A 22,222-nucleotide genomic window follows, 5' to 3' on the forward strand; every position below is an offset into this window, starting at 1 on the left:
GATTTCTGTAGTCTTTGGTTCATTTTGTAAGAGGAAATAAATTTATTACGGTGACATGCAAATACTCGAGAAAGAGGATCGTGATTTTTTTTTTTTTTTTTTTGTAAATTTGAAGATCACGAGGATATCGAAAAATTGTACGGCCGCATTCACAATAAATTCTTTAAGCTTGGACAGAAGGACCACCTTCTTATTTGCCTACGCATTTTTGTTTTTGGTAGAATATTTCCCTAAGCATTATAAGTCTCCAAAAACGTCCTCTACGCATAAGGAAATGGGCGTATGAAGCATATGAAACAGTACATTTAAGAGGCCTTTGTATATTGTTTACTCAATTTGTTCCGATCTATTTTCTTTTGGGTTAATACCATGAAAAGCCCTAAATTGGTATACCCGTGACAAATTTAGTCCAAATTATTTTTTTGACTACAAAAAACTCCAAACCGGTACACATGTGACAAATTTGCTCTAAACTATTTTTTTGACTACCAAAAATCCTAAACTGGTATATCTGTGACAAATTTACCCTAAACTAATTCTTTTGACCACGAAATACTTCAAACTGGTACACCTGGGACAAATTTACCCCTCATTAAATTGAGTTAATATCACAAAAAATTCTAAATTGATAAAGATGTGACAAATAGAGGATCAAAACCCTATACTGGTATATCCGTTAACCGTCATGTATCATCAAATCAGCAATTTGACAGTTAAATTTAAAAAAATTAACATTGCATAAATTTTTCATAAGTGTACTAATTTGAAATTTTTTGTGGTTAAAAAAATAGTTTAGGATAAATTTATCACAGGTGTACTAATTTGGAGTTTTTTATGATATTAACCCTTTTCTTTTTGGCTGTTCTAACTGTCTTGCCGAAACGGTAAATTACAGTCAAATCCAACTGCCTTAATGCGAGCACAAGCTTTAGGAAGGGAAATTTCTCTGGAAATTTTTTCCCTAATATGGACCCCAACAAGAGCTAATAATGCTGTTCAATTGGTGACCTCTGTTTTTCCCATTTTATCAAAAGGAAAAGTGAGGGTAACCATTGACTAACCCAAATTGCAGCTTTTGTAAGGGAAAAATTGCATAAATAATAGTAAGAACGTAACTGGCAAATCTACTGTCGACTGTGCTCTGATGCATCACAATTAGAAGATTACCATGATTGGCCTCTTGAATATAACGGCCAACTAGTACAAACCACAAACATTTCCTAAGACTGAAGGATGACCTTTCCACCTTCAGAAGATAAAATCATGAAAGTGGGTAAAGCTCTAAGAGACCATTGATGTGATTTCCTCCTTTGGCAAATGCTAGTATGCAAATACTGAGAATGCACTCAAGAAACTCAAAATATCAGAATAACTGCAACTCGCTTTTGTTTTTGAAAGTCAAAAGGAATTTCTTCTGCCTCTTGCGTAGCATTAACATTGCGTATTGCCAGTCAAATTCATTGCCTACAAAATTGAACTTCGACGAGCTATACAGGACTTTCAGCATGACACCCAATTGGCATCATACCAAAGATGAAAAGCGGACACGACAGCAGTCTCAAGATGCTTCATCCCGCCTTAGTAAAGTAAATCTTTGCAAAAGTTTTCTGCCTCTTAAAAGTGATTTCCACCTGCCGAAGTTTGCTTTGATGCAGCAATGGAGCCCAAGGGACGTACCAGCCAGTCGAAATTGACTGTTCAATGAAGCCCGAGCATTTTGGGCGCACAACAACTGAGCTGTCCCCCAAATCCACCTTTTGCGTGTGCCAGGTAGTTTCGTATACCATGTCAAATCAGGAGGTTGTTGGAGACATTTGCAATATCGCTTCTTTTGGTTTAGACAAGCCATTTATCTTCTCACAGTCAAATTAGCAGAAGTCTTTTCTTTCATAGCTTCTTTCTCCTGTTTCTTTTTCTCTGCATCAGCCTGCCTTTCATTCTCTTCACGTGACTTAATGAACATCTTCACGAAGACGGCCAAGATTTGAGTCACTGCAAAAAACAAGCATAGAAAAATCTCACTACTGCCATGCACAGAATGAAGGAAAGAGTCGGTCGGCAAGAAACACCCCAAACAACACTAGTTAATTAACCAAGAGACAATTTAACTTCTTTCCAATGGTATTCGACGAATGAGATGGATCTCAATTGATGGTGCTAATATGACTGCAAAGAAACATACATATACTAACATCAAGCCTATTGGTGAAAAAAGATATAACTCATAGCAAGTGATACAAGTAGTCTCACCAGGATGTCAGGTGATGTATACAAGCAAGTAAATGATCAAAGTAGTAATTTGAATACGGCATAATGAATTGAATATCTCAATGAGTATGTAGTAAAGAAAAATTGTACCTTGTTCAAAGGGACAGCGAGCTGGATCCTCTCCAAAATATTGACACAGAGAATCGGCATTGCGGCCCTGCGAGATAGTGGATTCATGTAAAAACAGAGATATCATGCCTTGAAGTTCAGTCAGACCCCAGAAGAGGACTCACCACTTCAGAGTACAATGAAATGAGTGACCTCACTTCAGCTTCAGCAGTGTCAAGAAAGCTCTTCAACACCTGAAACAAGAAACATCCCCTAGGTGTATAATGAGGAAAAAAGGCCAGGGATTGGGTCATTCTGTCTGACTTGTACACGCAGTGCAATAAATTAAAAAGTGATTAGAGTAACTAAACCAGTGGAGCTATTTAAGAATGGCATACAACCAGACAGAGACAAAATCCCAGAAGAAATGATGATCTCTTAACATTCAAGAACTCGAGCAAAAAATGCTTGAAGAAAAACAAACTCACTGGCGACAATATTACCATCCTACCCTGAAGCTAAGAATGGGCGACAATAATTGAACCAAAAAATTTGATCTCACCGAAGCTAAGAATTGGAAAAATGCCAATACAGCCTACGCGCGCAACAGTGATGTCAGTCACGAGCCCCAACAGTGATGTCAGTCATTGTACTCGGTTAACCAAAGTAGACATTTCCTATTTATTCAGAAAGCTACATCATCAATTAGCAGCTCTCCACAATTCACATTTTTCATTACTATTATTCCAGTATTCTTTCCAGCTGAAAGCGCGTGGCAAAAGCCCAATACCTTCACTCAGAGAGATTGCCAAGATGAAACCCAAGTCAAAGCCCGTTAACATATCTAGTTGGGCCCGCCTTCACTTAAGCTTAAGCCAATGAGTTGTGAGCCAACTTGAATATATCAACAGCTCCACGCCACATTAATTCTCCGATGTGAAACTTCTCTAACACAACTCATACGTGCATCTCGACAGTTTCCTTATGTACTTACACAATAGTGTTAAAAGTAGGACATGGACAAAAATCTCGTGATAAGGAAAAACAAAGGAAGAGGTTAGAAAAAAAAATAACAATTTGAGATAGCCAAATCATCAGCAAAAGGGGGAAGGAGGTATTGGAGTGGATCCATTTACAAGTTAAGAAGATTTACAAAACAGTACTCACTTTCTGAAAGCCAGTAGAGATGGCACCATCATTTTCAGAAGCAGCAAGTTCTTGCTCGACCTTTTCAAGACCTTTGCTGACAGCTTGCATTTCCTCTGCCAAAGATTTCAATTGGATCTGGCCATACGGTTAACAAGCAGATTGAAAAGGCAACAACGTAAGTACATGATGTAAAGTAGGGCTAGCAACAAGGGATAATAGGCAGGAGCAAATCCAAAGTAGTATCTTTATACCTTAGAAGCAGCTTCTAAATGAACAAGATCCTTGCTAAAATCCAGCAATTCTGGAATTTTTTCAGCAAGAAGCTGGAGAAGAAAAGAGGAAGTTGATAGGATTCACATTCACATTGCACTGCCATATGAATACATGTCCAAGAAAAGAACCAACTAAAGGATAAACAAAGAGCTGGAAAATCAAATTTAACCAACGACAGAGCTGGAAACTTTGAAGGATAGTTTATTGACTCTTAAAACTATAAGAATAGTTCCATCAATAAGCATTCTCCAGAAGATCCTAACCAGAAACCTTGATTCCATAGCATTGCCAAATATATTATGTATTGAAGACAAAGGTGTTTAGAAGATTGGTGATGTGAGCATTAAAGAAGTAATAACATAAGGCCGTATACACTGTGTATCCTAAAATATAAATACGTAAGGTGCAATTAAACTAAAAAAAAATAGTAACAAACCATTGGAAGCTCTTGTTAAGATCTAATAAATGAAGATCATCCAGTTGCACAATATAAAGTTGCAAAATAGGCTAATTGGAAAATGGAAGTATCACAACAGTATGTTCCCTCACGTGCATAAGGACGCCAATAACGATTCCAATTCAGATGCATTCTTCAATAAGATTAAGACAACTTATCTCTTGCAGGTGAGATCAACCAAGAAATTTCTCCAGTTTCACATCTGGTGAAAATCATGTTGCCCATTCCTCATAGCAGACGGCTTGTCAGCGGCCATAAGGGAAAACACCCCACCCCACCCCCCCCAAAAAAAAAAAAAACTATTCTTTACTTACCGAGTCTAAAGTATTTGGACAACAATTTGCCATTCAAGCCAACGCACAAAAAAATAATCATGACATTCATTGCAACGTGCTAAGATATCTGATAAGTTTGCATATTTGAATGCAATCATCATATAATAAATTAGCAAATCAATCTCCATACCTATTGTACCACTTCCAAGAGAGAACGATTAACCCATAAGCAAAGAGAGAGAGAGAGAGAGAGAGAGAGAGAGAGAGAGAGAGCGAAGCTACACTTTCTGATTGAATTATTTATCAGGAGATTACAAAGATTTACTCTAATGTAATTTTCTTTTTGTCCTTTTACTGTTTTAAGAGGCAATCCTTTACTTCTCGCCTTGAGTATTTCTTTGCTTACTCATTAATTTTTATTTTTGGTCGGTCAGCTGCCCATTAATACCTTGAAATCTTGGAAAAAGTTCACAATATTTTACCTTGCATAGGTAATGCATCAAAGTCATCTTGTTGTTTCTCGCACGAGTATCAGACAATTTAAGGAGGCTGTCCAATTTGAAGCCAATAGCAGAACCTGTAATATGAGAACCAATCTATGTCAACTATGACACGCAGTAATTAAATCTGTCAAAAAAAAGTATGGATTGTCACCTCGTGCAGTTCCTTGGTTCAATGCATTGCCCAGAGTGAGAATGGTTTGCATTATCTGACGTAGTTTGACTGACTCTTTCACCTACGTTGACATATAAAAATGGATGCTAAGTGTATTGAGTTTTATATTGCAATGAATATGCTTGATATAGGCGGTACCTCTTGAGCTGCATCATTAATAGTACTGAGGTTAGACCTTAGGTCATTCACCTAGAAGCAGAAAAAGCATGTGAACACTGCTATCTTTCGGAATAATAGGAGATGGAACTAGAAATTAACATGGACAACTAAAGCATGGAATACACACCTGACTTGAAAAGGTGATCCTGAAAGCAAACACTCGTAACTTGGATTCTATGCGGGGAACCTTCATCAGTTCCAAGAAAAACTGAAACATCAACAACCAATTTCATCAATAAAAAAATAAAATTACTGAAGAGAATGCAGCTTTTCGACATGTGGTTCGAAAGAAACCTGTTCACACCTCCCTAGCGATCCCTTGTCACCAGCATAATTCTGAAAAAGGAGGAGCACTTGCAGAGTACTTTAGTAAAAGAAAGACATCCGATGGATATTGAATATCATAGAACAGTCGACTAGAAAATGCAATTACAAGAATTATCACTTTTAACGTGAAATAGAAGTTTATGAGCAAACACACACTAAGATATACTGGTGTGATCAGTAAGGCCTACCCCGAGCTGCTGTACATTGCACCAAATGCGTTAAGGATTTTTTACAGATGCCATCAGGTTACCACTCACCAGCACCAAGTAGGAACATCACTTTATCATGTCAACCCAAGAAACATCTCAAGTCTTTCATTCTCTAGAAGAGTCATTATTTCAAATCTAATCAGCATAAGACAGTACCTTAGGTAGATGTTTTCAGAGGAAACCTCTGAAATTAATCTTGTGTGAACAGTCCAAGGATAATTGGTAAAGGACACTCAGAAGATGCAAGACAACTTTAGATCAATGGAGCTAAATTTGTTTTAGTCACGTATAAAATTCAACTAAGAAGGTTCCAAGAAGGTACTGCCCCTATACAGCTTCAGATGTAAGCCACCCATATTCACAATCATGCACTTGAAGACTTAACTCTAGCATTTCCAACAAACAAGATGTATGAGGTTGAACTCTCCTGCTATACCAAAAGTGAATACTGTAAAACCACTTATCCCTAAGAGAATCCCCAGAGGATTCAACTCCTTGAAATGCCCTCCTGTTCCTCTCTCTCCAAATGAGCCAAAAAACAACGAGAGGAATCATTATAATAATTTGCTTCTTTCCAACACACGAGCAGATAATCCCTCCCCAAGCCCAAAGTTCATGTTGCACTGTGCCTGAAGTCACCCAATTTACTCCTTAAATTGCAAAAAACTGTAATCCAAATCTTTCTATGCCAGCATAAAGTAGGTGATTCACATACTACTCTTCACTCTTGCACAAAAAAATTTATTAGTTAACCAGTATTTTCCTCTGTTCTAAAGATTATCCGAAGCAATAATACGTTCCCAAGCTGCTTCTAAAGCAAAAAAAAGAAACCTTCAAGGAACCTGAACTTTCTAGATAGATTCCCAAAGAAAGAGAGTGTTCTGTTGTAATTGCATCTGTTCCGCAGGTATAGTAGCCTACTACCCCGTCTCATATCTAACATAGCCAAAAACTCTTCCATTCCATTTCTAAAGGAATCTTCCATCTGACTTTCATTCAGGTAAAATTCGCTGTTGCAGGAGGCATCAGCACATAATACACAACTCTCCCCTGTTGAAAACACCACTCTTGTACGCAAGGTAAAAAAATTTACCTATAGATGCTTTTCACTTTACTAGTCCAAAGAAACAAAAAAGGGACATGTTACTGTCTAAATGTTCTCAAGAAAGGCTTCCAGGCTATCAATTCAGGGGCCAATTACGTCTTGCTTTTGAAGAATCATTATCAACAGAAGAAAAAAGATAGAAGAAAATATGTACTACCAGGAAGGTACAGCCAGTAAAAATTCAGACAATTTATTATACCATTAAGGACATTCCAAGCACGGAAGCACTCTCCACAGGAAAGGAGATATACAGAAAGAGCATGCCTAGCAAGGAGATGGCATGAGCACGAATTGATTTGTGATTGGTGTGACCAAGTGCTTATGCGCACAGGCACGCATGTGCATGCATGTAAGTGTGTGTGCACGCATGCGTATGAGCGTGAGAGAGAGAGAGCACGCGCAGCGAGAGAGAGAGAGAGAGAGAGAGAATATTTACCTTCAAAGTCTCCATTTCTTCCTTGGTAGGACAGAATTTGATGAGATTTTCGACCTGATCAATGTCCAAAGCTGAAGAATCCAAAGCCAGAACTGCATTCTGGAAGAAAATGGTACTACTTAGTGTGACCAACACACTTTGAGTCAACTTTTCAAAGACAATCACTTTTGAAATAGATGAAAGCAGATAATAGGATAATATGAATCATGAGCTGTAGAAACAGTGGCAATAATACCGGCTCTTGCTGTCCACACATATTTTTTGTCTTTATAGGACAGTGCATGACGCAGGAGGGTAAACATGCTTGTGTGCATCTCCATGCACACTTAAAAATAATCATAAATGGAAGTTACGTGATAACTGAAATTTCCCTTCTTCTCCATATTATACTGCATAAAAGTGATCATTTGTCACACTCAATCTATCAAATGCTTAGCAAACTATATAATTCAACCAATAAATTGCATTTAGTAGGACTACATCAACATACCCTAAAACTTTAAACTCCAGAACTCCTTTAATCGACCAACATAATTGTTCTACCATCCTAAAGAAGAAAAGGCGAGAAAGCAGATGATATATTTCAGTCCACCATCAGTAAAGTTGCTTTTTCGTCAGTTTTGGTGAAAAAATATGTAAATTTATATTATCCTCAACAATGTAATGAAAAATCCCCGATTAATGCAGGATTAGAAAAAAAAAAAAAAGAACATTTGTGTTCTATAAGGAAAGCACAATTTTTCCCACAAACTTCTCAAATAGCCTCATAGGAAGGCAAATACTATGCATAGAACTGAATAAAAAGAGCTCAAGGCCATGATATGATAGCCATAAGGCTATACCGATCCACTTAACTAATGCTAAATAATAAGTCCGATAAATATCTCGGATCAATTTTCCTAATAGCTCAATTTTTTGGTAGAGATGGTCATGCAACAACTAGTAACCATAAATCACATCAATTCTTGGGAATCAAGATATGTAAATATCCAGTGAATATTAATTAACAGTCATGTCAAGCTAAGGGGTGGAGAAAAACCTAACATGTTTCATAACAAATTAAACTGTAAAGAAAAAAGATGATATAATCAAATAGTAAAGATCAAAGGAGTTTAGTTTGGTAACAACATACAGCAATGGAAGGATCCAGGAGATAGGAAATTAATAAATTGCTCCCGAAACCTTCTTATCTCACTTTGACGTGAAAAGAGGTATATTTTTGAAAGATCGCCCATGCTTTAGCAAAATTGCAAAAGACAACAAGATCCAACTCCTCGTCTAGAACCTATTTGATCTATGTAGCTAATATAGTACAAAAAGGTAGCATGCATGTACATATTCTTATTTAAGTAGACCTACAAACTAACTTGAAAGCCATAATTATTTTCTTTGCAATTGTCTGATAATGTGGGTTCATGCCCAGTCATAGTCTAATTTAGCTAAACAATCCAAACAAAGCCACATCCTCATCACAGTAGGGTTGGGGGGAAGAATACGGTACCCCATTCTCTTTTAAATTTGAACAAAGTCTAAACACGTGACAAAAAGAGAGTAAAAAGAAAAAGTTCAAAAGAAGCATGAAAGTTGGGTGTCTGCAGAAAGTCAAACCCAATGGGATAGCCAGATTCTTCTCAGTATTCAAGATGCAATAACAACTTGTTTGCATAACAAATTAAAACAGGAAAAATTCCATAGATATGCAACTGGAATAAAGACAACTTACCATCATTTCTGGCAGGGGAATTTTTATCTTTGAGAGCATTATTTCACAATTATATGCTCTACGCAAGTCAACCTGCATTTGGAAGTAAAACAAATTATTCTTGGCACATAAAATTTGACTAACAAAAAAGCATTGCCATCTGATCCTAGATAAACATATTACCACCGATAATATAAGGAAGGCACCCGTGATTGTTTTACCAAATAAGAACAATCAAAAAAGAGTAATAATAATAAGTGGCTTTCTTTTAGCCTGATGAGAAAGGTAATCCAGAAGCCAAACTCTCCAGGCTATTGCAAATACAACGGTTTTACTGCTTCTGGAGGTTCTTCAGAGTTCACCTTATTTGGTTAAAAGTACCTCATGAGACTCCCAGACTAATACTTCACCCATATAACATGCTTGTAGCATGCATTAACATCCTACCAGCTACTACTACCATCACAAATCAATTACTGCTTCTGTTACAAGGACTATGGTTAAAAAAAGTAAAACACAAATAGGAAAGAAAGTGAATATCTCACCAATTGCACTTTCTCGGGTTTATTGATGTTAGAACGCCGACCACCAGCTTTGCCACTTCCATCCGAAGTAGCAGCTGAGAAGAGACTTTCAAGTTCTGAAATGTCTATTTCAGGGGCGCTGTCAAGTATTAATTGTGACAGGAAGCCCATTAATGAATAAACTCTGATACTTCTCAAATAACTGAATTGCAGAAAGTATTGGTAGCATCTATAAGAAGATTGAACGGTGAGAATATAGCGATATCTACTAATTGAGTATCAACAAACCTTGATTGATTTTCCTGCTTCTGAGAATCAGCCCATAAACTTCCTTGCATTGCACGTGTTACTTTTACCCAGTGCAGAGGTTTTAGAGAGGATTTTTTAGGTGGGATAGAAGTCCCACCAGCAGATCGACCCCTCCCTTGATTCATTGACCCTAGAGTTCTTCCCCTTCCACTAGATGGCAGAGGAGGTGGGGCTACATTTGTTCCCTTAGCCCCCGGAAATGGAGGTGGACCAGGAGGCTTTGGAGCCGGCGGTGGAGGTGGTGCACCAGGAGGCTTTGGAGCTGGCGGTGGAGGTGGAGGTGGTGCAGAGGGAGGACTTCGAGCTGGTGGTGATGGGGAAAGACTTGGACGTCCAGGACCTGAAGGAGGTGGCGGCGGTGGAGGAGGTGCACCAGGAGGCTGTGGAGCTGTTGGTGATGGGGATAAACCTGGCCGTCCAGGGCCTGAAGGAGGTGGCGGCGGTGGTGGAGGTGGCTTGGGAAGGTTTACTGTGGAATTAATATTTGCTGCGGAAGGTGAAGGAGATTCTCTGGGAACAGCACCTCTCGTGGCAGACTTTAAATGAGATAATGCTGGGGGAGGCGGAGGAGGCGGCGGAGGCGGCGGAGGTCCCTGCAACTTAAAAGTTCTAGAGTCTGAAAATGAAGGTGACAGCCCTAAAGATGTTTGGCTATGTGCAGAGTAGGTTGGTGAAGTGAGAGAAGGACCGTTAGAACTAAAGGTTGGAGGTGGAGGAGGCGGCGGTGGCAATGGTGGTGATTGGATTGGATTAGGCAGGGATGACTGACTTGGGAAGGATGTGAAGGAGGGAGGCGGAGGAGGAGGAGGTGGACGAGGAGGAAGGGTAGGTCCTTTAGATGAAACAAATTGGGAAGGTGGAGGCAGCGGCGGAGGTGGAGGTGGAGGTGGAGGCAGCGCTGTTGCAGATAATTGTCTTGATCTAGATGAAAATGGCGGAGGTGGTGGGGGAGGTGGAGGATTTGGTGGATGGAGTTTAGATGTTGGAGGAAGGGGAGGTGGTGGTGGGATATTGGCGGATGGCATAGAATTAGAAGGAAAAGATAGGGCCCGAGGCGGACCTTTTGATGGCAATGCAGCTCCATCAACAGTAGAAGTTAGCATTGATGCAATTTTTTGGTGACTGACATGTGGGGGGGGGGGTGCGGTATGTGGCCCTTTAGCTATGTTATTGGAAAGAGGTAACGGGGGAGGTGGTGGCGGTGGGGGATGAGAAGTTGGCAAAAGAGGTGGAGGAGGTGGTGGCGGTGGGGGATGAGAAGTTGGCAAAAGAGGTGGAGGAGGTGGTGGCGGTGGGGGATGAGAAGTTTGCAAAAGAGGTGGAGGAGGTGGTGGCGGCGGAGGTGGCACCTTAGCAGCATTACTAGAGGGAAGCAAAGGGGGAGCTGGTGGTTGATGTGAAGATTGTACAAGATGAGGAGGTGGGGGCGGTGGCGGTGGCGGTGGTTCTGCTAGTGATACTCGTCGTTGGGGTAGACAATCGGAGAGAGGAGGTGGCATAGATGATGTTAACTCAAGCAAGTGAGTTTGAGCTGTTCCGTCTGCAAGGCATGGTTGCTGATCAATAGGGGGAGGGTCAGCTGTATCTGATCCTTGATCCACGAGTTCTGAAGCAAATTTTGCATCAAGCACATCATCGCTATCAAAATTTGTTTGCGTCACAGAATTTGTCGGATCTGTTGACTGCTTTGGGAAAAATTCGAATGCTTCATCCGAACTATCTGCTGCACTGGAAGTATTATTTTCATCCTCGGAATCAGCTGGTGAAGTGTACAAACTTGCTTTGTTTTGTAGCCTAGACATTTCTTTCACATCAGTCAAGACTGAAAGTTGTTTAAGCAACCAAAGTGCAGCATCATCATTGTTGTCAACCCATTCAACATCACTGAAAAGTTCCTGAACCCTGGAGAAAGCTTCTAAGGGCAATCCGCCTTTTTCCTCTCCACTCAAAATAGTGATCGGAGCTCTCGGTGGAGAGGCACTCTCAACATCCCCAAACAATACCTGATGTGAAAAGTCAATTAAAAGGTTTGAGAGACCACCAAAAGAATATCAGCACAATTCCATAACAAATCAATCTACAAAAGGGATAAGCAGCAATTTGTCTGGACAGAGAAAATCTTATTCTTTGGCCTTCTCTAACGCTTACACTTTACTTTTACCATTCTAGCAAGGACTGGCTTATAGAAATATTCACCTCTGTGCGAAATCCTTTTGGATACCTCTCCTTTGAATCCCAAAGAATGTCCAAGTTCTCAGAGTTCAGCATCAGTATGTTTGATCGGATGAATGCAGTATTGAACATTATCCGGAACATCATAACTTCCCTTTCTGAGTCCAAGTCCAAGTGGACGCACTCCAGGACCACATCTCCTTGCACCAGACATTGAATGTCAATTTTAATGACATCACAGTCCCCCTGAAATAGGTCATCTAATTAGCACCCAATCTCGTTGTCAAAAACCTTTTGCAGGCACTCCAAGGACATTTTCCTGTTTTAATGACATGGGTAGCAAAGATAAAACTGGACTTAGCTTGCTAAACTAGCTATTCTTCAGATAAATCTTCTAAATCCATCTCTAAGAACAAACTGGTTTTCGAAGACATTTATGTTATGATCTTTCCCTGTTTAATTTCAGGAAACACATGCAATCATATAGATTGGTACACAAGAAAATGATTAACGGAAAGTGTTTTACTTCCAAATGACAATCGAACAGGAAGTTTAAAAATGTGGACAGAAGAAATCTTGCCTGTCGATAATGTCGAAGAGTCTTCTTTGTCTTGGACAAGGAAAAAAGCATCTGCGTTGAAAGGCCCCCTCTACTGAGGAGATTCCTGCCAAATATACGGATAAGTGGCCTGCAACCATTCTGCGAATCAAAGCTAGGAATGGCTCTCAAGATTATACAATCCAAAGAAAGTGCTCGCTCTGGAGGTGGCCACTCAGGAGACATATTCCTCCTTGCAATATACTGAAGGTACCGAAGCTGAGAAGGCAACGGGTTCAATGGCGAGAGGAGCTGCAAAAACCCTTTAGGAGCCTCTCTGTGAACGATTTCAAGTGTTCTCCGTTCTCCGCTGTGCAATTTTCTGAAAATCAAGAAAGCTGCCAGCAGGAATGCCAAGAGTGGCCAACCACCTCTCTCGCAGTGCAGTAGAATGACGTTCTGCTGATTCCCAACCAAAAGCCAGCTCTCGCAGACGCGAAGAAAATGTTGAATCAATGACAAAGGTAAGAGGGGACAACCCTCATACTGGCGCGGATAATCCATGACAGTGACGTCATAATCGCACATAGTTTCACCGAATTGGCTACGTTTCTCACCTTCCCGGAAATTGCACGCGAGAAATGCCGAGTCCGGAAACTCTTCGTGTAACTCAGCCAAGATCTCATGCAGATAGACTTGGTACATTTCGTCCGGTAATACCTCCGTTGAAAAGCAGGAATCAAGAACTGCATAAACATCTAGCAATTCAAATAGCTGCACGCAAAAAGAAGGGGAAGCGGCAGCTGAGAACTAAAGTTAGGCAAATGAGGGATGTTACCGTAAACCCGGTCGACCAATTCGAGCAACCCATCTGGGGGTCTTTTGTAGAAGAATCTACTGAGGAGGGACATTTCTGCCAACCAATTCTATCACGTTCAGAAACCCACCTACCATTTCACACACACAACAAAAGAAGAACTCGTGAAATCAAGATCAAAATCGGCTCTCATCGGCGTTCAGCTACCAATAATGGAACACAAAAAAGATATAACAATGATCGAAATCCATTCGCCGCCGACAAACACTGGCAATCAAAAAAGGAGAGCGCGAGCTCAGAATTTCAAACTCCCAACCTAGGAAAGCCCTAACACAACACCGAACGGCCCACTTAGAACAACGACAACGCGCATTGCCGGAAATGTTCGAACAGAAAAAAGCACCATACAAATTCCAGTTACGAATTTAAAGATGAATCCAAATTCTGGGCTTAATCAATCGGCTTTGGACGAACCTGAAGTGAGAGGGAGTTCCTAATCCGGAGACGAACTAGTGAAGACAAAAAATTCTGCAGCGACTGCGAGGCTCTGAACTCACTCCTCTGACATTTTGAAACTTTGAATTTGGGGAAGAAGAAGAAGAAGAAGAAGAAACAGCACCTGATTTTTGGATGGGCGAGATTGACGTATTCATTTATGGACGGCCCAGGAGAGAGAACGCCGTGAAAGCCACAAACGCGCTTTTCACCAGTCCGAACAATCTTTCTACTCGTTGACGTGGACTTTTTGGGCCCATTTAGCCCAATTCGAGGCGTCTTGGCCCAAGCCCAGTCCGTCCATCGGATATCTCTCCGATCCCGTCCGCCCGGAATGGCCCACATCGTCGGCCGGAACACGACACGAGGCAAAACACAAAGTATAAAGAGGAGAACAAGATAGGAGCACACGCTTAGCTCGTACTTCACAACCAAACATTTAGCTCGTTGGCGAAAATTCATGCCCTTCTGAACAGCGATGTAGGTTGATGCAGAGTGGAAAACATAATCACGGTATGCCGATGCAAATCATCGGCTCTAAATTGCGAAAACACGTAAGGGGTCTCGTTGTAGCTTCGTTAAAGTCTACAAGGCGTGACACCAATTTACCTAGGTAAAATTCGGGGGAGATCTACGAAGGAAGAAATTTAGTTGTGGTAACTATGTAATAAGCTGGATGGTGCGATAATGTCTTCACTAAACTACAAAAAAGGGCACATTGTTGGCAAAAGAAAGTAGAAAATTTCACAAAAGGGAGTTCAGAAAATGGACATCTCTGGCTGGCCTTCCTAACTTTCTCTGACATTTTTGGCAATGGGAAAGACTCAAATAATCGAGGTGAATTTGGAAAGTGTGTCTAATATTGGAAAGAAGATGGTCTAATTCATCATTCTTTTTATGATAAGTGTAGTCTATGTTATTTTTTTGGATTAAGCTAGCATGACCGTCCCACCAATTCCGATGGTGGGACGGTCCAATCCTGATCGCAATTTTTTTTTTTTTTTTTGGTGAAATTGGATCATTTGTTGATCCGGTTTCATCATTTTGACTGCTCAGTTTTTTTTTTTTTTTTTTTTACTATAAGCTAAAATTAGAAGACAAAAATTATAAGGCACGGACTTTTCACCGACAAGCATATCATCCGGGTATGTGGTGCGTACATGTCAAATGTGGACTTCATATCATACGGATACATGTCGGCTATGAACTTTTCACTGATAAGAACATGACATGGATATTTTCGTATTTTGGGAATAATATCCATGTAATCTTTTAATTTTGCCGGAGACTAATATCTACTATTTAAAAATTGTAACTTATTATTTGAATATTATCAATTGGACATTTTTATTTTTTAATTTTATTTTTTAATTTGAGCTAACAAGTTTAAAAAGAAAAAAGAAAGTTGGCAGTTAAAAAATAATTTTGTGGGTAGAATTTGACCGTCCCACCGTTAGAATTGGTGGGAAGGTCATGCTAGCTTTTTCATATTTTTTTTTTCTCCTTTGTCACAGCACCAACCTTTTTGTCTGATAATACAAAACTTTGGCCGAGGCATAATCCTTAAATTAGCAGCGGACGAGATTTTAAGAGGTTTACCGTGCATAGCTCGTGGCACGAGATGCACTACATCATATGCGTGTCTAAAAGGTTGCATAGATGAATTCTTTATGCCATCCCTTCAAGAAATTATTGTATTGCCTCTGATAAATCCTTGCCATCCTTCTCTAAAAAAAAAAAAAACAACAAAATTCATGTCTAAACTCAGATTCATAAATTGACTGCAGTCATGATGTGAGATCCACAAAACTACGCAATTTGTGATTGAACTGACTCATCGTGAAGTGACTCGAAATGGATATATGGCCCTCACTCTCTCGCAGCCACCGGCGGCCAAGTGCAGTCTATTCCTATCTAGTGTCTACCAAGTTACAACCATGGTGGTCCGTGCAATTCATGTGAAGATGAGAAAGATCGCTGCCTATTCAAACTCTCTCTTGGGATTTGAGATGGTCCTTGCGTTTCCCAACCTGTTTCTATGCATGGCAGCATCTGTGCAGTTTTCAAATAGTTCTTTTTTCCCCTTCTCTTTTTTTTGCCTGTCATTATCTGAGCAAAAAGACTCGGCCTTTCATGGTTTCACCTTGGCCTGAAGGGGGGAAAAGTTCTGTGAAAGGAGTTGCCAGAAAGATACAAAATTTCAGAAAAAGACATTGCAATGATTTCAGTCTAAATGTTCACAGAAATGGTATCTCCTTTCCATGGTCTTATGCATTCTAGAACTACTGCTGCTAAATGAGCTCTGTTAGTGTGTCAGCTTTTTTTTATTATTATTATTTGATCAGAGCTGAACATAGAGATTTGGAAATGGAGTCAATTTATGACTCAGACTGTGGTCTATAATTACTCATTAAAAAGTTTTGGGACATCCTCAACCCCAAATAATTTCATCTTAATTCAATTTCACGGTCTCTACTCAATATTGGGATCATATTATTTCTTTCCAGTCAAGCATCGAAATTGTGTCCACTTCCTAAAACAAACTTAAAAATGTCTTTTCAAGATAGGACTTTACGTTTAAAGGTCCAGACTTTTTGGTTATAGACAAAATACTGAAAATGTTGTTTTTATTGCATTGGCCAAACGTCATGTATTTTCATAAGTATGAAAAACCGCGATAATGATAAAAATTTGTACATTTTTTTATAAGTTTGAAAGATCATTCAAATGTGTCTTAAAATCAAAAGACCATGCAATTTTTATTTTATTTTTTGGGTACGTACCCCCACAAAATCATGGGGGCAAAATCCTGATTAAAGAAAAAGATCCTTGTGTGGATCACAACCACTGAGAGGGGGACCTTAAAATCACACCAGACTCCTGAGGGGCGCTTGCAAAAAGAAATTTGCAAGCGCAGATGACAATAATGAAGTCAACGGGCCAACAAAAATAATTAAAATCCTGAAATTACAGGCGAAAAATGTATGTTTTTGTCAGTTATTACTTATTTTTAAGCTCCCCACCACCACCAGCCCTCTGTCCGAATCCATAATGTCTGAAAAGGACCGTTGGTTCGTTCCGTCGTTCACATCCAAGTAAATCCACAGTGCACAAGACCCAATCTTTTGTAATATCATAATTTGACGAATCCCCAAAAAATAAAAATAAAAATCAAAGTTATTTTTTTTAATCAAAGTTTTTTTTTTTTGGTCGAATTTTATCAAAAGTTGAAAACCCAACAAAAATATCAGTATCACTCGCTCTTTCCAAACTCAGACGCGCAGAGACTCGCAGAACTCACGTTCACCCTCTGTTTCATGTACCAGTAATGGCAACACATGAACAAGAACAAGAACGAGAGGACCAAGAACACCCCCCAGAGCAAGAACCAGGAGGCAACAGGAAGGAGAACGAGAACGAGAACTGGAGCCTCTCGCTCGCCACCTACTTGGGCCTCAGCTTCTCATTGTTCTTGGCGCATTTGCCCAGGAACGCGCTGACCCTTTTACCTAACCTTCAGACCCAGGTCAAAGGCCTCTCCTTTGCGCTCCTTCAAGCCGAGGACCAGCTGAGGCAGATGAGATCGAGGAGGAAGGAGGACTCGAAGGCCAACGCAAGGGTGGTGGAGATCTTCGCTAGCCACCGGAACGGGTGGCAGGAGGAGGAGAGGAGGCTGATGCAGCAGCTGGACGAGGCCAACGAGGAAATGGCTCACTTGAGGGCGAGGATGGAGGAGACCGAGAGGGTCGAAGCAGAGTACAAGGCTAGGGTTGAGGAGCTGGAGAGGGAGGTTGGGGAGAGGGACGAGATGATTGGGTTCATGTCAAGGAGGGTTGAGTTTGGAGAAGAGAGTGACAGGAATGGAGGCCATGGTGATGTGGAGGAAGCGAGTGAGTATGATTACGGTCAGCAGCAGCAACATCACCACCACCACCACCATCAGTATCAGTACCTGAATCGGCAACAAGAAGAGCAGACTGGGAATGTGTTTGGTTCTGAGTATTTGGGATCTGCTTCCAGGTTCTGGGCTGAGAAAGCCAGTGTTTGGCAGGTATGGTTTTTGCTTTTTCCTTGTGCTTTTTGGGTTTTGTTTTTGCAATGTTGTTTGACTAATGTCCTCAAATTTTTGGACATACTTATACTGGGAACACTTTTCTGCTGATTTCGATCTTTGGAAGGAAAAGATTCTGGTCTTTCTAGAGTTTTTGTGATGACGAGGAAAGTTCAGGGGAAGTTGCGGTTTCTGGGCTTTATTTCTCATTATAACTTTTCTTGATATTCTTCGTTTCGCCTCTCTTTTTTTTCATGACTAATATTTTCTTGAGTTTCAAGAAGAAAGTGATCTACTTTCTCATGACTATAACTTGTTCTAGTTGCCTGTTCACTACTTTCTTTCACTTTTGGTCCGTGGTCTCTGTGCATTGTACTGGAGTGAAGTCTTCGTCTTTTTCCTGGTACAACAATGTGAAGTCTTTGTGTGTTGCAAGAATCTCTCCATTGTGTACGGATTTACACTGTCCAGCCAAATGTCTTTACCTTTATCTAAGAATCTTCGTAATCAGTACAAACAGGGAAAAGTTAATAAATGGGTTCTCCAGATTCTCCTGGTTTCATGGCTATACCTACTGGATAATGCCTTTAACCTGCGGTACCAGTGAAAAGTTTGCGTAGCATGAGTTCTAGTGTTAAATGAAATGACGCAGTTCTTATTAAGCTTGTTGGATGAATATCTTTCTCATGGAGTTTATCCACCTTTTCCGTTTTGTTTAAATTCCTTTTTCCTTTCACTATCCAGCATTTTGTTTTTATTCATCAGAAGAGACATTTTTATGTTCTGGGTTAGTTGGCTTGGTTAATTTCCCTGGATAGTTTTGCCCAATTCCTTGTTCTCCATTCCCAGTTGCATTTTCTTTATTTGGTTGGGGACCATCCTTATCCCATAGATAAGGATGTATGAGAAGATCATCTATCTACATCCACAGTATATTGCCAAACATGTAATCCAAAGGAACGTGAGCTCCTTCAGCAATTAGTGGGCGACCAAGTTGCGGAGCAAACATATTGATTTTGAAAAATTTTATGAGACCATAGCTAACTGTTCTAAAAGCTTAAGCTATTAGAAAAAGGCAGGATTTAATATTTATTTAGTCCAACACTCCCCTTCATACTTAGTCTGGTCTTTTGCATAGTACTAAACGTGGACATATTCATTGGGGAGGCAAACAGGAGCCTGGAAAGGTTTGAAGTCGGGACCTCCTGCTATTAGAAGAAGGCGGGATTTAATATTTATTTAGTCCAACACTCTCCTTCATGCTTAGTCCGGTCTTTTGCCTAGTACTAAGCGTGGACATATTCATTGGGGAGGCAAATAGGAGCCTGGAAAGGTTTGAAGTCGGGACCTCCCGCTCTAATACCATGAAAGATTTTATGAGACCACAGCCAACTGCTCTAAAAGCTTAAGCTGTTAAAAGAAGGCGTGATTTAATATTTATTTATTCCAACGGATTCTTCTAGCCACTCATGTAAAAAAGATCTACGGGGTCAACTTTTGACAGTTCATCGGATCTCAAAAGTTTGGTACCGTAATATCAGTTGTCCGTACTAGTACTTGATTCAAGTGGTAGGATAACTAACCCATGTCTGAAATAAGATCAAGCTTGATGTAATGTACAGCTCTAATAATGTGCTTCCTGAGCTTCATAAACACTTGGTAATTGTGAAGCTGCTCGGTCATGTGACATTATACTTCTACTGTGGAATGAACCTTCTGAGATAACTGTTGGGTATCATTAATGGGGTGATCTGGTATTTCTGGTGAAGACTCTGTTCTCTAAAGATATGAGGAAGCGAGGTTAGAAACCTTATATCCAACAATCTCATTTGTTGACTCTAATTTCCCACTCGAAAATTCTTTTTTCTTGAAATTTGGAACTTGATGGAGCATACAATTGCTAAGTACTGGCGTATAGCTTGGAATTCATGGCTGAACAGACTGTAGTTGTCATTTTGACGGTCTCTTAAAAAACCCAACTTGGAGGTTCATTTAGCTTTGCTGAGATTATGATTTTGCATGGAATGTTAATTTGGTACACTGATGGTGGATAAATGATACTTTTACAGGGGCAGAAAACATGTAGCGATTAGATTTAGACAACTTCTCAGTGTTACGCGTTTCATCAACGGATTTGTTGTGCTCGTCTCTCAGATGGCGTTGTACACACTGGAATGCCTAATGTGACCATCCATATCAATATCTTAACTGTCTTTTTTATGGGCAGGATGCACAGTATGAATCCCTCGAGTCATTACCTCATTCAAAGCATTACGTGACGAGGTATGTGTGGATGGTTTATATGCTTCCTTTGACCCTTTTCATAATGCTATTTTCTTGCAACTGAACGGAGGCAATTTGTTTCCTGCTCAGAAGGGAGTCTCCTTGGAAACTGAACGGTGAAGGGGTTGGCGTCTCTTCTAAATTGAAGTTACTCGAACAAGAATTGTTGAATTTGGAAAAAGTTGGGGATGGTGATCCTTCAAAGGTTCCTTTGCTAATGAGGAAGCAGGCTAAAAGATATCAAGCTCTAGCTGGAAAGATTGACGATCTGTGTAGAAAGATGGTATTGGCTATTTAAGTTAATTTTGTTGCTTACTAGTCTTTTTGAGCTGCTTGCTATTTGGAGATGCATGATACATGCTTGTTTTGAAGTGCTTTTGGCACCTATAAGCTGATTAGAGTTTTTGTTTGTCAGCATAAGTGAAGCTACAACGCATGTACCGTTGATGACTTAGATATGGAGAAAATTAATGATGAACCTAATGCACAGATATTAATCAAATGCTAGGCCTAAATAACTCAGTTTTCTCCCATGAACAATTCGTGTCAATGGATTCGTTGGTAGATTATGCTCAAGGTTTTGTGTTGGATCTTATTCCAGTAGGGGTGACATATCAGTCCTACTCGAGCTGATGTTGGGTATCTTGTTGAATTGAATCTGGTATACTTCCCTTCCGTGTCATGTTCATATATGCTAACAGAGTAGTGGGCTAGTAGACATTACGAAGGATTTCAAGGGTATTTATGATTGTGGTCCGACATTCCTCTGCTAGTTTTTAGGTTGATCACATGACAGCCATCTGAGTGTGGTTATTCCTGTGAGGCATCAGTATTTTCAAAATCTACATTTAGGCCCCTAAAAGGGAACTGTGTTGTGAACCAACATTGTTTGCTTGTGACACCGAAACTAACCTCTTTAGTGAGTTACCGACTTCGATAGTGTATAATTTATCATGACTAATACTCAATGCAGTTCAATAAGTATTTCCCTGTTCTCTACGATAGCACTGTAAAATGTGGAAGAAGGTTGCTGAAGTAGATACCCTTTTGATCATCTGCCACAGCAAGCTAGCGATCCTTGTGAACCAACATTGAGCTCGGAATTTAGGACTCAAAGGCAGACCGAGTTCTTGCTAGAAGCGTTCCGGCTCCAGCAGCGTGCAGCCGAGACAGGACAAAAACTGATGGCACTACACGCTGAAGTTGGGAAGAGCTATTACGTGGAGGAGCTCGGGGGCCATGCCAAGCTGACCACGAGACGGTCCATGGACTCGATAAGGAACAACTTCAAGGAGATCCAAAGAAACTTGGAGATATGGTTGGCTCGAATAATCGGGGACCTGAAGGGGATTCTTGCCAGAGACGGGGCGTCTCGAGTGAGAGAATATTATGTTGCAAGATACCCTTTTGTGCAGTAGAATCTCTAGTACCGTATTAAGCTCTAATCTTCGACAAACGGTTGTGATTTTTTTTTTAATCTGACCCGAGACTATGAAGTAGCAATCATAAGCTGCATGGCATGGCACTGAAATGGAAGCTGTACATGATGGTTTTTGGTGACATCAGAAATTAACTGACATGTGTAATTAAAATTGCAGTTACCATAAGGATTGGATCTCCCCCCTTCAAAATCGGATATGAAAGTTTACTTTCCCGTAACATCAACTGCAGAAGAATGAGGTTCGAGTTTCTTACGTCTTGGCCATGTCAAAAGCAACCCGAGTCACGATGAAGATCCATTGGAGAGCCAGCCCAGAGACTGAATTGTCTTCAATAGGAAGTGAAGGGACCTGGGATATCCTGAGCATTGAGCATTTTATCAGTCATTCAGCTGTTGGTCAGGATAACAGCTTGCAGCATTTTTTTTTCCTTTTTTGTGCTTTAACAATGCAATGTAAGCATTAGGTTCGGCACTAATGATAGAACTAGCTGTTACCCCACCAAACCGCC

At 40.3% G+C, this 22,222-nt stretch overlaps 2 protein-coding genes across 3 annotated transcripts; one reads left to right on the forward strand and one right to left on the reverse strand.

Annotated features, from left to right (window-relative positions):
• Positions 1-1,355: 1,355 nt before the first annotated feature.
• On the reverse strand, positions 1,356-14,067 carry LOC115744371 (formin-like protein 14). The gene is made up of 18 exons (XM_030679495.2): positions 13,918-14,067; positions 13,465-13,573; positions 12,669-13,372; positions 12,113-12,334; positions 9,896-11,919; positions 9,629-9,746; positions 9,105-9,176; positions 7,382-7,480; positions 5,599-5,640; positions 5,432-5,512; positions 5,284-5,334; positions 5,125-5,206; positions 4,953-5,047; positions 3,717-3,788; positions 3,484-3,600; positions 2,502-2,570; positions 2,359-2,425; positions 1,356-1,992 (listed from the first exon to the last, which is right to left on the reverse strand). The coding sequence occupies exons 2-18, from the start codon at positions 13,535-13,537 to the stop codon at positions 1,850-1,852; spliced, it is 4,131 nt and encodes a 1,376-aa protein (XP_030535355.2). The 5' UTR covers positions 13,538-13,573; positions 13,918-14,067; the 3' UTR covers positions 1,356-1,849.
• Positions 14,068-17,166: 3,099 nt separating this feature from the next.
• LOC115744377 (adenylate cyclase, terminal-differentiation specific) lies at positions 17,167-21,887 on the forward strand. Of its 2 annotated transcripts, none has more exons than XM_030679514.2 (4): positions 17,167-17,989; positions 20,217-20,272; positions 20,366-20,555; positions 21,337-21,887. In XM_030679514.2, exons 1-4 carry the CDS (start codon positions 17,267-17,269, stop codon positions 21,688-21,690), a joined length of 1,323 nt encoding a protein of 440 aa, XP_030535374.1. In that variant the 5' UTR covers positions 17,167-17,266; the 3' UTR covers positions 21,691-21,887. The 2 variants fall into 2 exon arrangements, with proteins under 2 accessions (XP_030535374.1, XP_030535373.1); XM_030679513.2 differs by having other exon boundaries at positions 17,168-17,989; positions 20,363-20,555.
• The last annotated feature ends 335 nt before the right edge of the window (positions 21,888-22,222 follow it).

This window comes from Rhodamnia argentea, chromosome 9 (genome assembly GCF_020921035.1).
Source record: "Rhodamnia argentea isolate NSW1041297 chromosome 9, ASM2092103v1, whole genome shotgun sequence".
In the NCBI taxonomy this organism is placed as follows: Eukaryota; Viridiplantae; Streptophyta; class Magnoliopsida; order Myrtales; family Myrtaceae; genus Rhodamnia; species Rhodamnia argentea.